At 51.9% G+C, this 15,579-nt stretch overlaps 1 protein-coding gene and 2 non-coding genes across 3 annotated transcripts in view; all 3 read right to left on the bottom strand.

The window, feature by feature from the left end:
• Nucleotides 1–15,579, bottom strand: part of SARS2 (seryl-tRNA synthetase 2, mitochondrial) — a 39,057-nt gene that overhangs the window by 16,178 nt on the left and 7,300 nt on the right. The window contains exons 5-10 of the mRNA XM_015425015.1: nucleotides 15,053–15,107; nucleotides 14,836–14,899; nucleotides 7,900–8,005; nucleotides 6,418–6,465; nucleotides 3,163–3,271; nucleotides 1,565–1,605 (exon numbers count right to left, since the gene is read on the bottom strand). Of these exons, the coding sequence (XP_015280501.1) occupies nucleotides 1,565–1,605; nucleotides 3,163–3,271; nucleotides 6,418–6,465; nucleotides 7,900–8,005; nucleotides 14,836–14,899; nucleotides 15,053–15,107 (423 nt within the window). The remainder of the gene's footprint in view (nucleotides 1–1,564; nucleotides 1,606–3,162; nucleotides 3,272–6,417; nucleotides 6,466–7,899; nucleotides 8,006–14,835; nucleotides 14,900–15,052; nucleotides 15,108–15,579) is intronic.
• Nucleotides 2,227–2,298, bottom strand: TRNAA-UGC. Its single transcript has one exon. It is a non-coding gene; the product is annotated as a tRNA-Ala (tRNA).
• TRNAD-GUC lies at nucleotides 9,270–9,341 on the bottom strand. Its single transcript has one exon. It is a non-coding gene; the product is annotated as a tRNA-Asp (tRNA).

Genomic DNA, 15,579 nt, shown 5'->3' on the forward strand with positions numbered 1-15,579 from the left:
GATCAGTGTTCCCTGTAAGCTGAACAACAAACTTGGAGGCCAGCGGCACCTTTAAGACCAACAAAGTTTTATTCAAGGTGCGAGCTTTCGTGTGCAGGCACACGGCTTTGGACCAACATGGCTACCTCTCCCTTGATCTACCCTGTAAGCTGAGTGAGTGTGAGCCAGCTCACGATTTCTTAGCCTCCGGCTTACACATTTCTGTCTCAGCTCAGGAAGGAGGGCTCCAGAGCAAAGGAATTGATGCAGTAGCCAAATGGCTCGCTCACAACTTTAACGCCAGTAGCTCACAAAGTAGTATTTTTGCTCACAAGACTCGACAGCTTAGAGGGAGCATCGGACACCATATCAGTCTGGACTATGGCGGCTTGCTAACAGTACCCAGTTTGGTGTAGTGGTTAAGTGTGCGGACTCTAATCTGGGAGAACCGGGTTTGATTCCCCACTCCTCCACTTGCACCTGCTGATGTGACCTTGGGTCAGTTACAAGCTCTGGCACAGCTGTTCCTGAAAGAGCAGTTTGTGTCAGAGTTCTCTCAGCCCCACCCACCTCGCAGGGTGTCTGTTGTGGGGAGGGGAAGGGAATTTACCTCACAGGGTGTCTGTTGTGGGGAGGGGAAGGGAAAGGAGTTTGTAAGCCGCTCTGAGACACCTTTGGGTAGTGAAGGGTGGGGTATAAATCCAATCTCCTCTTCTTCTTCCTTTACCTCACAGGGTGTCTGTTGTGGGGAGGGGAAGGGAAAGGAGTTTGTAAGCCGCTCTGAGACACCTTTGGGTAGTGAAGGGTGGGGTATAAATCCAATCTCCTCTTCTTCTTCCTTTACCTCACAGGGTGTCTGTTGTGGGGAGGGGAAGGGAAAGGAGTTTGTAAGCCGCTCTGAGACACCTTTGGGTAGTGAAGGGTGGGGTATAAATCCAATCTCCTCTTCTTCTTCCTTTACCTCACAGGTTGTCTGTTTTGGGGAGGGGAAGGGAAAGGAGTTTGTAAGCTGCTCTGAGACTCCAAGTGAAGGGCGAGGTATAAATCCAGTCGTCGTCGTCGTCGTCGTCGTCTCCTCCTCCTCCTCCTCCTCTTCTTCTTCTTCTTCTTCTTTCCTCTTCTTCTTCTTCTTCCCTCTTCTTCTCCTTCTTCCCTCTTCTTCTCCTCCTCCTCCTCTTCTTCTTCTTCTCTTCTTCTTCTTCCCTTGTTCGAGCTAGAATTCCAAGTCTGACATTATGCCAGCCTCACACCACAGAATCTGGCTCGTCTCTGTGCGGAATATTAGCCCAGCCTACAGTCAAGCCCCACAGTTCCTCTTGGAGAGAAAGGGAGAGAGGCCAAGCGCTCGGCTGGGCTGACAAGGCACCGGAAAACAACATTCCTGAAGCGCTCTGGACATTTGGAAAGTGCCAAACAAATGCTAAATTTCATTCTCGTGGAAATTTCCTGGGCACCCAACTCAACACTGGACCCCTTGAGCATCTAGATATTCTGCAGCCAAAGTTCTATTATGGTCAAAATGTTGAGAACGGGCAGAGTAGCTCGGAACGTCCTTCCAAGAGGAAGAGAAACATCTTTACCTGACCGGCATGTCTTCTAGATTTACGGCATGATCCATGAAGTAACCTGGTCGGGACAGAGCAGAGAAAAGGTATTTATGTGAAGAACAGGGACACACATATGAAGCTGCCTTATACTGTGACAGACCATCGGTTGATCAGGGTCAGTTATTGTCTACTCAGACTGGCAGTGGCTCTCCAAGGTCTCAGGCGGAGGTTTTTCCCATCACCTCCTGCCTGGTCCTTTTAATTGGAGATGCCGGGGACTGAACCTGGGACCTTCTGCCTGCCAAGCAGATGTTCTACAAGCGAGCCATGAACCCTCCCCAAACATGAACATACATGAAGCTGTCTTATACTGAATCAGACCTTTGGTCTATCATGGTCAGTACTGCCTACTCAGACTGGCAGCAACACTACAGGGTCTCAGGCAGAGGTCTTTCACATCACCTCCTGTCGGGTCCCTTTCAACTGAAGATGCCGGGGATTGAACCAGGGACCTTCTGCGTGCCAAGCAGGTGCTCTGCCACTGAGCCAGAGTCCCTCCCCAATAAACACATGAAGCTGCCTTATACAGAATCAGACCATCAGTTCATCCAAGTTAGTATTGCCTACTCCGGTTAGAAGCAGCTCTCCAGGGTCTCAGGCGGAGGTCTTTCACATCACCTCCTGCTTGGTCCCTTTTAACTGGAGATGCCAGGGACTGAACCTGGGACCTTCTGCATGCAAGGCAGATGCTCTGCCACTGAGCCACAGCTCCTCTTTACAGCTCTCCAGGGTCTCAGGCAGAGGTCTTTCCCATCTCCTCCTGCCTGGTCCCTTTTAACTGGAGATGCCAGGGACTCTCCAGGGTCTCAGGTGGAGGTCTTTCCCAACCCCTCCTGCCTGGTCCTTTTAACTGGAGATGCCGGGGATTGAACTGAAGGCCACTTCTTTGGTGAAGCCTGTACATCAGCGGTCCCCAACACGGTGCCTGTGGGTGCCATGGCACCTGCCGACACCTTTTCTGGAACCTGCCAAGTGTTTTTTAGGAAGTGGGTGTGGCCAGGTACGGCTTTTGCCCGGCAAGGCTTCTGATTGGCTATTGGAGATTTGACTGGCTGTGCAGTTTTTTTTAAAAATGTTGGTTTGGCAACCGTGTGACTGAAGTGTGACTGTGGGAATCATTTTATGGCTGGCTCCGCCTTCCATGGCAGCCATTTTGTGGCTGGCCCCACCTCCTTCGGCAGCCATTTTGTGGCGGCCCCCACCATGCTGTGCCAGAATTCCAAATGGGCCCTCAGGCTCAAAAAGGCTGGGGATCCCTGCTCTAGATGTTCCCCCTCTCAAGTTGCGATTTAGGAATGCAAGAAATCTAGATCAGGGTCCCTCTAAGCTGAGTGGGTGTGAGCTAGCTCACAGTTTCTTAGCCTCCAGCTCACACATTTCGGTCTTCGCTCAGGACAGAGGGCTCCAGGGCAAACTAATTTGTGCAGTAGCCAAATGGCTCGCTCACAACTTGAATCCCAGGAGCTCACCAAGTAGAATATTTGCTCACAGGACTCCCCGGCTTAGCGGGAGCATTGCCTCCTTCAAGACTCCCTCCCGTGCGCACTGCCAAGACCACCACCCTCTTCCACCCTACCTGCAATTCCAACCTCAGAGGTGCCCGCCAGACTCAGGTCTTCGAAGCGAGAAGGGTCTATGTTGTACACCGCAGAGGAGCTGGCATCAGGAAGCATGCCGCAACCTTCCTGGGAGCAGAAGGACACCCATATTAGTACATGCACAAACAGAGGGTACAGACATCAAGCGTGGGAGACACGGTCTGCAGCAGTGTTCACAGTGGGTATATCCCACTGTCTTAACATCTGAACTGTGTTGGTTCAAGCCCCGCGCTGGTGTGAGCAGCCAGCCTGTTGTCCCCAGCTCATCGTTCACCCAGCGATTCGAAAGCTTCGGCGAGTAGATAAAATGGGAACCACTCCTTAGAGAGGGTGGGCACGCCAACCTCCCTGTGGGAGGGCGTTAGCTGACGGTCGGACGGTCCTGGTCAAGGCTTGTAAAGGCGAAACAGCTTCCCGGCTACAAAAAGAACGCCTGCAATGGATGTTCCGGCCAGGCGGTGGCAGTGTGGCGATTGACATAAGGGTCCTGAGGCCTGGCCAGCAAGCAGCCGTGTGGGAAAATGACGGAGCCAAGCCAGAAGACGTCTACACCGGGCAGTGACAGCGCGTGCAATTAAAGTGAATATATGTTGTCTTCCCTATCCCCTACGAACATTGTTAGGCCCTTGTCTATATATGGAGTAACTGTACATCGCTTTGAGCCCACTGGGGAAAGCGATTAATAAATGGAAAGTATTATTATTATTATTATTATTATTAACCTAAGCTAGTGTGAGCTAGCTCACAGGTTTTCAGCCTCCGGCTCACACATTTTTGCCTTAGCTCAGGAAGGGATGGCTCCAGGGCAAACTAATTTATGCAGCAGTCGAATCGCTCGCTCACAGCTTCAATGCCCGTCGCTCACAAAGTAGAATTTTTGCTCGCAAGACTCCACCGCTTAGAGGGAGCGGTGGTCTGCACCTTTAGGGGACTGTAGTTATTGGTGGCACTCGAACCCTGTTCCGGTGCGATTAGTGAACCACCCTGGGACGGGATGCCAACAGCGAGGTTTGTTAAGCTGGCTGGAGAGGTTCAATGGGTAGACGGGAGAAGCGGTCGATTTCTTTTCTTTTGGTATTTGTGTGTGTGTGTGTGCACGTACCTGCATGCCTGGAAGTCATGGTGACTTCTGGCGACCCCTAGTGGGAATAGGGCATTTCAGAGAGGTGGCTTGATATTTGCCTGCCTCTGCGTCCTGGCCCTGGTATTCCTTTGAGGTCGCCCTTCCAAGCACTTGCCAGGGTCGGCCCTGCTTAGCCCGATCTCATCCAGTCCCTACCTTTAAAATATAAAGCTTTCGTGTGCAGGCACACTTCCTCAGATACAGTGAAATGGGAACAGAGATGACAGTCATATATAGAGAGGGGGTGGGCAGGAAATCAGCTCACAGAACAATGAAGATGTTTTTAACCGATTAAAAGAGTAGCAAGCTTAGTTTATGCGGCTATCGTCAGTTTGGGTTCGACTCCTGGGGGAAAATATAGCAAGAAGACGAAAATGTTGGAATTGGAGATTGATGTATCCTTAACTGCGGGATGCTGAGAGTAATTAGACCCTGTCAAGGTCGCCTCCATGTTTGAGAGGAAATGGAAGGAGCGTAATGGCAGGGTCTCAGTTAACTGCTCTCAGCATTCCACAATTAAGGATACATCTGCCCATCAGTCTCCAATTTTGACGTATTTATTTCCTTCACTATGTCACCCCCCCCCAAATTAAACCCAAACAAATGGTCAGCATATCAACTAAGCTTGTTATTCCTGTTTGGTCCTCGGATCTGTTAAACGCCTTAATTATGCTGTATGGTAATTTGCTGCTCACCCTCCACCTATATGTAGGGACTGGTCATTTCCATTTCGATGTATCTGAGGAAGTGTGCGCGCATGAAAGCTTATGCCCAGAATAAAACTTTGTTGGTCTTAAAGGTGCCACTGGCCTTCGTTCTGCTGCTTCGGACCAACACGGCCAACCCGCCTGAATCTATCTCCCCGGGACACATGTAGCATAATGTGGGTTTTTTTCATTCAGTTCATATACTTATATTTTTTCTGGTTTTATGGAGATTTTATTAGGACTTAATAAAAGCCTATTAAGTGGTAAGGCCTCTCTTTTATAGGTTAGAGTGTCTTTTTCGCTGATGAAGGAACACCCCCCACACCCCTTTAAGTTGTTTGGATGAAATCGCTATCTAGCTGTCTGGTGTTTCTAACAGATTTTGAGTGCAGTATTGCTAGTACAGCAGAAGATGGGTTTTTCAATTGATGTATTTGCCTGGAGTACAGAATCCATGGCTCTAGTTGATTGGGGTAAAAAAAACTGCAGTGTCTGGGTCAACAAGAGCTTTAATTTCATATCAGAAAACAACACCTTCTGTTTGGGTATGAAGAATCCTTGAGTAATATTAATAAGATTAGGTTAAATAAACATTCAAGATAGAAGAAGAAAAAGAAGAGATTGGATTTATACCCCGCCCTTCACTACCTGAAGGTGTCTCAGAGCGGCTGACAAACTCCTTTCCCTTCCCCTCCCCACAACAGACACCCTTGTGAGGTAGGTGGGGCTGAGAGAGCTCTGACAGAAACTGCTCTTTTTCAAGAACAGCTGTGCCAGAACTATGGCTTGCCCAAGGTCATCCAGCCAGGTGCAAGTGGAGGAGTGGGGAATCCAACACGGTTCTCCCAGATTAGAGTCCGCGCACTTAACCACTGCACCAACCTGCGTAGGCACACCTTTTCCTGTAACTGACCAATGAAAAAACGGCTACGCAGATGATGCTCTGACATTTTGTGACCAGTTATGATTTCTGGCTGTTCTCTTTTTACCTCTGTCATCCGATGTCACTTGGGCTATAAAATCTCCCATTCTTCCTGACATTGCTCAGAGATCGGTCGATTTCTGATAGGCTGGTTGGGCCTCACCCTTTTCAACAGTTTAACTGCCATTAAATAATCAATGAACATTCCTCCTCATTTTGACTTGGGGATCTATTTGCGCAACACACGGGCAGCGGGGGAAGGACAGTGGACAGAAGGGGAGAGGCCCGACCGGCACGGAGGTAGAGCTGTGTGGCTCTGCCGTCTGTCCTCTGGCTCCACGGACACAGAAGGGATCACACGGGCTCCAGGATGCACCGTCCAACGCGCAACCCTTGTCTAAAACTCATTCGGCCACCACCGCTGTAAAGGGCGAGCTTGCAAGGAGGTTTTCGAAGCACGGGAAATGAAGACAAGACTTACAAAGACGGCTCCTTTGAGTAGGTCGGGGACCACCATCGGAATGAAGCCCTGTGGGAAGAGGGGGAGGCGTAAGAGCCGTGCCGGCTGAGTGAGACGCGCCCTCTGACATGCAGCCGCCAGAGAAGTCCAAAAGGGTGCTTCTCAACCCCCCCTCCCCCAACCCCCCTTAAGAGGAAATTCGGTCAGCAAACCAGTGACCTAGCTAGGGAGAGGGATGGCAATAGGCATAAAGAGATTAGACAGATTCATGGAAGACAGATCTATCAGTGACCATGCCCGTAGCCGGGGGTGGGGGAGATTTTGGAGGCAGTGCCCCCCATGGATAACCCCAAGCCCTTCCTGGGAGGATCCCAGTCTCTTTAAAGTGCCGGCCTCGAGCTGCCCCACACCGCCAGTGACATAGGCAGTGAAGTGCCCCCAACATCCTCCCCAGTGTTCCCTCTAAGCTGAGTTAGTGTGTTTTTTAGCCTCTGGCTCACACATTTTTGCCTTAGCTCAGGAAAGGAGGGCTCCAGAACAAACTGATGGATGCAGTGGCCAAATCGCTCACTCACAACTTTAATGCCAGGAGCTCACAAAGTAGAATTTTTGCTCACAAGACTCCACAGCTTAGAGAGAGCGTTGGTTCCTCCCCCCCAATAAAAATGTCCTGGCCACGGGCATAATGGTGACTAATTGGAACTTCCACATTCAGAGGCAGTCAACCTCTGAATCCCAGAGCCAGGAGGCATCATCAGCAGAAGGTCTATTTGTTGGCCCTCCAGGGGAACTGACTGGCCAGAGTGTGAGACAGGATGCTGGACTAGATGGACCATTGGTCTGACCCAGCAGGGCTCTTCTGAGGTTGTTATGAAGGCCTCGACCTCTCTGCCCTGTTGTTGGCCCTCCAGAGGAACTGGTCGGCCAGAGTGTGGGACGGGATGCTGGACTAGATGGACCTTCACTGGTCTGACCCAGCAGGGCTCTTCTGATATTCTTATGAAGGCCTTGGCCTCTCTGCCCTGTGGTTGGCCCTCCAGAGTAACTGGTTGGCCACTGTGTGAGAGACAGGATGCTGGTCTAGATGGGCCCTCACTGGTCTGATCCAGCTGGGCTCCTCTGATGTTCTTATCAGGGGAAGGCCTCGGCCTCTCTGCCCTGTTGTTGGCCCTTCAGAGTAACTGGTTGGCCACTGTGTGAGAGACAGGATGCTGGTCTAGATGGACCCTCACTGGTCTGATCCAGCAGGGCTCTTCCGGTGTTCTGATGAGGGGAAGAGCCTGGATTCCTGGTTTCTAGAGACCCAATACTGGGAAGGGCAGCGGATGGGCAGCCAATTCCGGGTGGACCAACCAATACCAGCTGGCCACCGGGACTCTTGCAGGGAGCGCCGGATCAGATGAGCCACCCTGTGACCCAGCAAGCCTCCTTCAGCAACAGCGCAAAACCGGGGTTCCGAGGACGCACTCTGCAGTTTGCCAGTTAAACCCACGTTCGTGGTACCTTTTTCACCAGCTTGCTGAGAGTGAACTGCACCAAGGCCTGCTGGAGGAGGGCCCCCGCGCCCCGGAGATAGTACGACCGGTAGCCTGAGATGTGGGACAGGCGCCTGCGAAAAGCAGAGGGGGGGGGGAGAGAGAGAAAAATCAAGACCTCTCGACGATGTGGGAAAATGCCTTTGCAAACACGTAGCTTGCCTCATTCGCACGGACAAGCCAGGAACGCAAGGCCTTTTTGTTCCTTCCAGCTGCGGGAAAAGTCAGAGTTTGGCTTACACATGAACCTGCCTTCTACTGAATCTGACCCTTGGTCCATCAAAGTCAGTATTGTCTGCTCAGACTGGCATCGGCTCTCCAGGGTCTCAGGCGGAGGTCTTTCACGTCACCTCCTGCCTGGTCCTTTTGACTGGAGATGCTGGGGATTGAACCTGGGACCTTCTGCATGCCAAGCAGAGGCTCTTCGATTGAGCCACAGCCCCTCTTTACAGCTCTCCAGAGTCTCAGGCGGAGGTCTTTCACGTCACCTCCTGCCTGGTCCTTTTGACTGGAGATGCCGGGGATTGAACCTGGGACCTTCTGCATGCCAAGCAGAGGCTCTGCCACTGAGCTACAGCCCCACTTCATGGCTCTCCAGGGTCTCAGGCAGAGGTCTTTCCCATCATCTCCTGCTTGGTCCTTTTGACTGGAGATGCCGGGGATTGAACCTGGGACCTTCTGCATGCCAAGCAGAGGCTCTGCCACTGAGCTACAGCCCCACTTCATGGCTCTCCAGGGTCTCAGGCGGAGGTCTTTCCCATCACCTCCTGCCTGGTCCTTTTGACCAGAGATGCCGGGGATTGAACCTGGGACCTTCTGCATGCCAAGCAGAGGCTCTGCCACTGAGCTACAGCCCCACTTCATGGCTCTCCAGGGTCTCAGACGGAGGTATTTCCCATCAACTGTTGCCTGATCCTTTTGACTGGAGATGCCGGGGATTGAACCAGGGACCTTCTGCATGCCAAGCAGAGGCTCTTCCACTGAGCTACAGCCCCACTCCATGACTCTCCAGGGTCTCAAGCAGAGGTCTTTCCCATAACCTACTGACTGGTCCCTTTTAACTGGAGATGCTGGGGATTGAACCTGGGACCTTCTGCATGCCAGGCAGACACTCTACCACTGAGCTACAGCCCCACTTCATGGCTCTCCAGGGTCTCAGGCAGAGGTCTTTCACATCACTTCCTGCCTGGTTTTTTCAACTGGAGATGCCGGGGATTGAACCTGGGACCTTCTGCACGCTAAGAAGATGTTCTACCACTGAGCCACAGCTCCTCTTCATGGCTCTCCAGGGTCTCAGGCGGAGGTCCTTCACATCACTGACTACCTGATCCCTTTAACTGGAGATGGCAGGGATCGAACCTGGGACCTTCTGCTTGACGAGCAGATGCTCTGCCACTGAGCCACGGCCCCTCTGAAGTGGCAACCTTTGACACAACGAATGCAACATCATAGCTGACCTATGTTCAAATCCATCTCAGCCACAAACTTCACTAGAAGAAGAAGAGATTGGAATTATACCTCGCCCTTCGCTACCCAAAGGAGTCTCAGAGCGGCTTACAAACTGCTTTCCCTTCCCCTCCCCACAACAGACACCCTGTGAGGTAGGTGGGGCCGAGAGAGCTCTCTTGAGAACTGACCTTGAGAGAATAGTTCTGAAAGAACTTGTGACTGACCCAAGCAGCTGCAAGTGGAGGAGTGGGGAATCAAACTGGGTTCTCCCGGATGAGAGTCCGCGCTCCTAACCACTACACCAAACTGGCTCTTGAGCCTTCAAATCCCCATAACATAAACATGTGCAGAAAATCTTCCCCTCTGGACTCATATTCAGTAGCCAGGACATCACCATGTTGTCTGTCGCTATTAGGAGTGCTGTCTGTTTTCAACTGTGGCTTGCCCGAGCCTTTGAGAGGAGTAAAAACTGAACTGAATATGGGGGAGAGAAACACGGCCTACCTCGAAGGGTGGGCAGCCATTCCTACTCTGCTGGAACCACTGAGGAACCTCATGATGCATATGGAGCAGGGTGAACACCTTCTACTGAATCAGACCCTTGGCCCACCAAGTGCACTACTGTCGACTCAGACTGGCAGCCGCTCTCCAGGGTCTCAGGCGGAGGTCTTTCACATCACCCAGCACTGAATTCTTTTAGCTGGAGATGCCGGGGATTGAACCTGGGACCTTCTGCCTGCCAAGCAGACGCTCTACCATTGAGCCACAGCCCCACTTCATGACTCTCCAGGTCTTTCCCATCACCACCTGCCTGGTCCTTTTAACTGGAGATGCCGGGGATCGAACCATCGGCCTCTCTGCCATGTTGTTGGCCCTCCAGGGGAACCAGTCGGCCGCTATGTGAGACAGGAGGCTGGACTAGATGGACCCTCACTGGTCTGATCCAGCAGGGCTCTTCTTATGTTCCTGTCAGGGGAAGGCCTGGGCCTCTCTGCCCTGTTGTTGGCCCACCAGAGGAACTGGCTGGCCCCTGTGTGAGACGGGATGCTGGACTGGATGGACCCTCACTGGTCTGATCCAGCAGGGCTCTTCTGATGTCCTTCTCAGGGGAAGGCCTCAGCCTCTCTGCCCTGCTGCTGGCCCTCCAGGGGAACTGGCTGGCCCCTCTGTGAGACAGGATGCTGGACTAGATGGCTCTTCCTACGTCCTTAGGTATCAGCCCGTGGACTGCAGCATCAGCTGGAGAGCCATATCACAACAGAGCAGGAGAAGGGCCTTGCTGGCATCGTTGGCCTCTCTTGAGGACCCCATGAGGGACACCAGCACTTCCTGTTTCCACGGCTGGCAAAGCTCCCAGTCTTGGTTTCCGTGAACTGGTTTCCTATGAGGAAAGGTTAAGGCGCTTAGGGCTCTTTAGCTTGGAGAAACGACGACTGAGGGGTGACATGACTGAGGTTTATAAGATTATGATAGAGCAGGTAGAGAAAGAAGATTATGATAGAGCAGGTAGAGAAAGAAGTACTTTTGTCCCTTTCTCACAGTACAAGAACCCATGGGCACTCCATGAAATTGCTGAGCGGTTGGGTTAGAACGGATAAAAGGAAGTCCTTCTTCTCCCGAAGAGTGATTAACACTTGGAATTCACTGCCACAGGAAGTGGTGGCGGCTACAAGCATGGACGGCTTCAAGAGGGAATTAGATAAGCATATGGAGCAGAGGTCCATCAGTGGCTATTAGCCACAAGGTATAGATAGGGACTCTGGGGCAAGGGATGCTCTGTCTTCTTGGTGCTTGGGGGGGTCAACAGTGGGAGGGCTTCTAATGTCCTGGCCCCACTGGTGGACCTCCTGGTGGCACCTGGTATTTCTGGCCACTGTGTGACACAGAGTGTTGGACTGGATGGGCCTTTGGCCTGATCCAACATTGGCATCTCTTATGTTCTTCTATGGAGCAGAGGTCCATCAGTGGCTATGAGCCACAAGGTATAGATAGGAACTCTCAGTCTGGGGCAAGGGATGCTCTGTATTCTGGGTGCTTGGGGGGGGGAACGGTGAGAGGGCTTCTGGTGTCCTGGCCCCACTGGTGGACCTCCTGAGGGCACCTGGTATTTCTGGCCACTGTGTGATAGAGTGTTGGACTGGATGGGCCTTTGGCCTGATCCAACATTGGCGTCTCTTATGTTCTTATGACTGCCCCGGCTGGTAGGAGGCCTTCCAGGAAACCTGGACCCACTGTTCCTTGACATATGCAAGGAGGCAATGAGCGGCACTTCTGAAAACGGCTGCTTTCACCGAGGCCTTGGCGGAACGGCAGAGGAAGCAGCCCGATGCTGGAAAGACGCCTCGGGGAAAGGGCTCGGGAATCAAAAGCCGCCCATCAAATATTTATCTTGGCTCGTCAACGCTCTGGGAATCCAAGGCGTTCCCAATCAGCTAATGGCCACTGACGGATTGCTCCACGGCCCGTGGGCGTCTGAAAAGGTCTACTCAGAGGCTTGGCGGGGGGACCCGTCAGGTGGGACTCTTTGTCCTTGCTGTCACTCAACAATGCGTACTCGGTCATCCCCCCCAGAAGCCTCTCTAAGCCCGAACCTCTCTCCTCCACATGTCGGTCTCACGCAAGCGCCCGAAAGGTGGACTTCTCCCCTTCCAGATTCTCAGGGGCGGCCGGGTCTGCCACAAGTCGAAAGTGACGCTGCTTGAAGGCAGGGATCCCCAACACGGCGCCCCCAGGAGCCATGGTGCCCACGAGACACCTGGCAGGCCCCAAACAAGGCTTCTCATTGGCTGTGCAGGTTTTTTAAAGAGCCGCTGCAGCAATAGCTGCCCTTGGAGCACAATTCTAAAAGGCACCCTGCTAAACCGGGTTCCTGCTGGAAATGTGGAAGAGTGACTACTAGAACAATGTGGGTGTCCAGTGGCACCCCTAAGACCAGCAAAGTTTTATTCGAGGTATAAACTTTCACGTGCACGCACACGTCTTCTTGCTTCAGAAAGTGCGCAAGCGCACAAAAGCTTATACCTTGAATAAGACTTTGCTGGTCTTAGGGGTGCCACTGGACTCAAACTTTGCTCTGCTGCTCGAGACCAGCCCGACTACCCACCTGAAGTTACTATTAGAGTTACGCACAGGGGTCATTTCCCGCGGGAGCGCACAGGAGCAGAGCTCCGGCAGTAAGGAGCCCAGGGGGCGGGCACATGCAACAAGCCCCGCCCCTGCTCCCAGCAGCCCTCAGTCGGGCCACGAGGAGCAAGAAGCAGCCAGATAGGTTGCAGAGCCCCCCCCCCAGCCTGCCTTCAGGTACAAGCTCTCCCTCCTCTGTGAGGGCAGATCTGCTCATTCCCCCCACCCCCAATAGCTAGCAATCCAAAACAGTCCAGTGGCACCTTTAAGACCAAGTTTTATTCAGGTACAAGCTCTCCCTCCTCTGCGAGGGCAGATCTGCGCGTTCCCCCCCCCAATAGCTAGCAATCCCAAACAGTCCAGTGGCACCTTTAAGACCAAGTTTTATTCAGGTACAAGCTCTCCCTCCTCTGCGAGCGCATTCCCCCCCGCCCATAGGTAGCAATCCAAAACAGTCCAGTGGCACCTTTAAGACCAAGTTTTATTCAGGTACAAGCTCTCCCTCCTCTGCGAGCGCATTCCCCCCCGCCCATAGGTAGCAATCCAAAACAGTCCAGTGGCACCTTTAAGGCCAAGTTTTATTCAGGTACAAGCTCTCCCTCCTCTGCGAGGGCAGATCTGCACATTCCCCCCCCCCCAATAGCTAGCGATCCAAAACAGTCCAGCGGAGCCTGAGCGGTGGGTGTTGCCTTCTGACACACTTCCGGTGATGTCAGGGGGTGTGGCATATGCAAATATGTTATGCTACTGAGTCATGCTAATGAGCTCCTGCACCTCTTTTTTCTATGAAATGACCCCTGCTCAGAGGTATGACACAGAAAGACGGAGTACTCTCTGTGTCAAGGCGAGAAGAAAAATGGGAGGCAGGTAATTTATATCTACTCAGGAAGGTGGGGTAGGTCCTACAGTGCCAAAACCACAGCCGTACAACCTGGACAATCCACAACAACTAATTAACTCCAGCCATGAAAGCCTTCGACAACAGATCGCTTTTATCTCCAGCAGATATCCCCCCCCCCCGTTACAAGAGGGGAGGGTCTCTGGGACCACTGGAGAGCATGAAACATTCAGCCAATGCAACATTCATGGAGAAGGATGCTCGATTTGTCCCCCAGATTGCATTGGGTGTCAATAAAACAGCATGCAAAAGGTTAAAAATTTACGCGATCTGAAGAGAAACCCTGTAATAACAACAGCGAGAATATTATATGCTAAATATTGGAGGAGAGGAGAAATGCCCTTGAGAGAAGAAATTTTAAGCAAAATTTTGGAAACTGCCGAGAAAGATAAACTAACGGTAATTTTGACAGGACAACCAGAGGCAGTATTTGAAAATTCTCGGTCAAGATTTTATAAATGGCTCGAAGAACACAGCAAGTAAAACATACGGACACTTAAAGATTTACAAGTACATACAACTATAACTTTTATATACTTGCAAGAGTATATAACAATACAAGAAAAGGGCAACTCGAATGATAAAGGGGTTGGAACACTTTCTCTATGAGGAAAGGTTAAGGCGCTTAGGGCTCTTTAGCTTGGAGAAACGACGACTGAGGGGTGACATGATTGACGTTTACAAGGTTATGCATGGGAAAGAGCAGGTAGAGAAAGAGGTACTTTTCTCCCTTTCTCACAACACAAGAACTCGTGGGCACTCCATGAAATTGCTGAGCGGTCGGGGTAGAATGGATAAGAGGAAGTACTTCTTCACCCAAAGAGTGATTAACACTTGGAATTCACTGCCACAGGAAGTGGTGGTGGCTACAAGCATGGACGGCTTCAAAAGGGAATTAGATAAGCATATGGAACAGAGGTCCATCAGTGGCTATTAGCCACAAGGTATAGATAGGGACTCTGGGGCAAGTGATGCTCTGTCATCTTGGTGCTGGGGGGGGTCAACAGTGGGAGGGCTTCTAATGTCCTGGCCCCACTGGTGGACCTCCTGATGGCACTGGTATTTCTGGCCACTGTGTGATACAGAGTGTTGGACTGGTTGGGCCTTTGGCCTGATCCAACATTTGGCATCTCTTATGTTCTTAAATATATATCATTGAGACGTAATTAGGTATGAGTTTTGTCAACAAGAATGTGTAAGAATACCTAGATAACCTCAATCTATGTTTGTTTTGTCAGGGGGGGGGGAACCTCACGGAGAAAAAACAATAAACCAGCATGCAAGTCCTTTTTCTATCTCTGCTAAACTCACGTCCAGCAGGTGGCGCTCTGGCTTAGCAGAATTTCCCCACCTGCTTCCAGAACGGGTTCCCTGCAGAAGGCCCAGTGTCCTAGGATGGCTGGCCCGCCCTGTAAGTACAACTATCGCACTAACCTTTGCCGTATGATATCCAGACTTTCCCCGATTTCCAGGTGTCCTTTCGCCTTGAAGTCAAAAGCTGTTTTTGAAACAAGGAAAGCGGGAGGCGATCAACGGTCGAAGACGGGAACGGAAAAGACGTTCGGCAGCTCGAAGGCAGAGGAACGTTCGCCAGGGGCAACGCCACCCTTGCCCCAGTGGGAGCTGAAGAACCTTCTCCCCGGCTTCTCACCTGGTTTCTCGCCGACGACTTCCACCACCCGGGCTTGGCTCTCGTCTCCGACTGGCTGGGGAAGGGGGAAGGTCAAAGGTTAACGCACAGACACCTCCAAGACCAGGCAGCCCGACCATTTTCTGTGCCCTGATGCCTCCCCTACTTTTCAGCTTTTCAGCACCCTGCCGAGTCTGGTCAATGTGGTCCACCCTTCCACAGCTCACGTCAGGCAAAACCCCTCCTCGCTCCCAGTCATGGCATGCGTATGGATCTCACCTAGAGAATTGTGTTAAGTTTAAAGGTAAAGGTTCCCTTGCTCGAAAGCCAGTCGAGTCCGACTCTAGGGTTGCGGTGCTCATCTCCATTTCAAAGCCAAAGAGCCAGCGCTGTCCGAAGACGTTTCCGTGGTCATGTGGCCGGCATGACTAAACACCAAGGCGCACGGAATGCTGTTACCTTCCCACCGAAGTGGTACCTATTTATCTACTTGCAATTTCTTGCTTTCGAACTGCTAGGTTGGCAGGAGCTGGAACTAGAGACGGGAG

Source organism: Gekko japonicus, unplaced genomic scaffold (genome assembly GCF_001447785.1).
Source record: "Gekko japonicus isolate JY-2015 unplaced genomic scaffold, Gekko_japonicus_V1.1 scaffold2296, whole genome shotgun sequence".
Taxonomy (NCBI): domain Eukaryota; kingdom Metazoa; phylum Chordata; class Lepidosauria; order Squamata; family Gekkonidae; genus Gekko; species Gekko japonicus.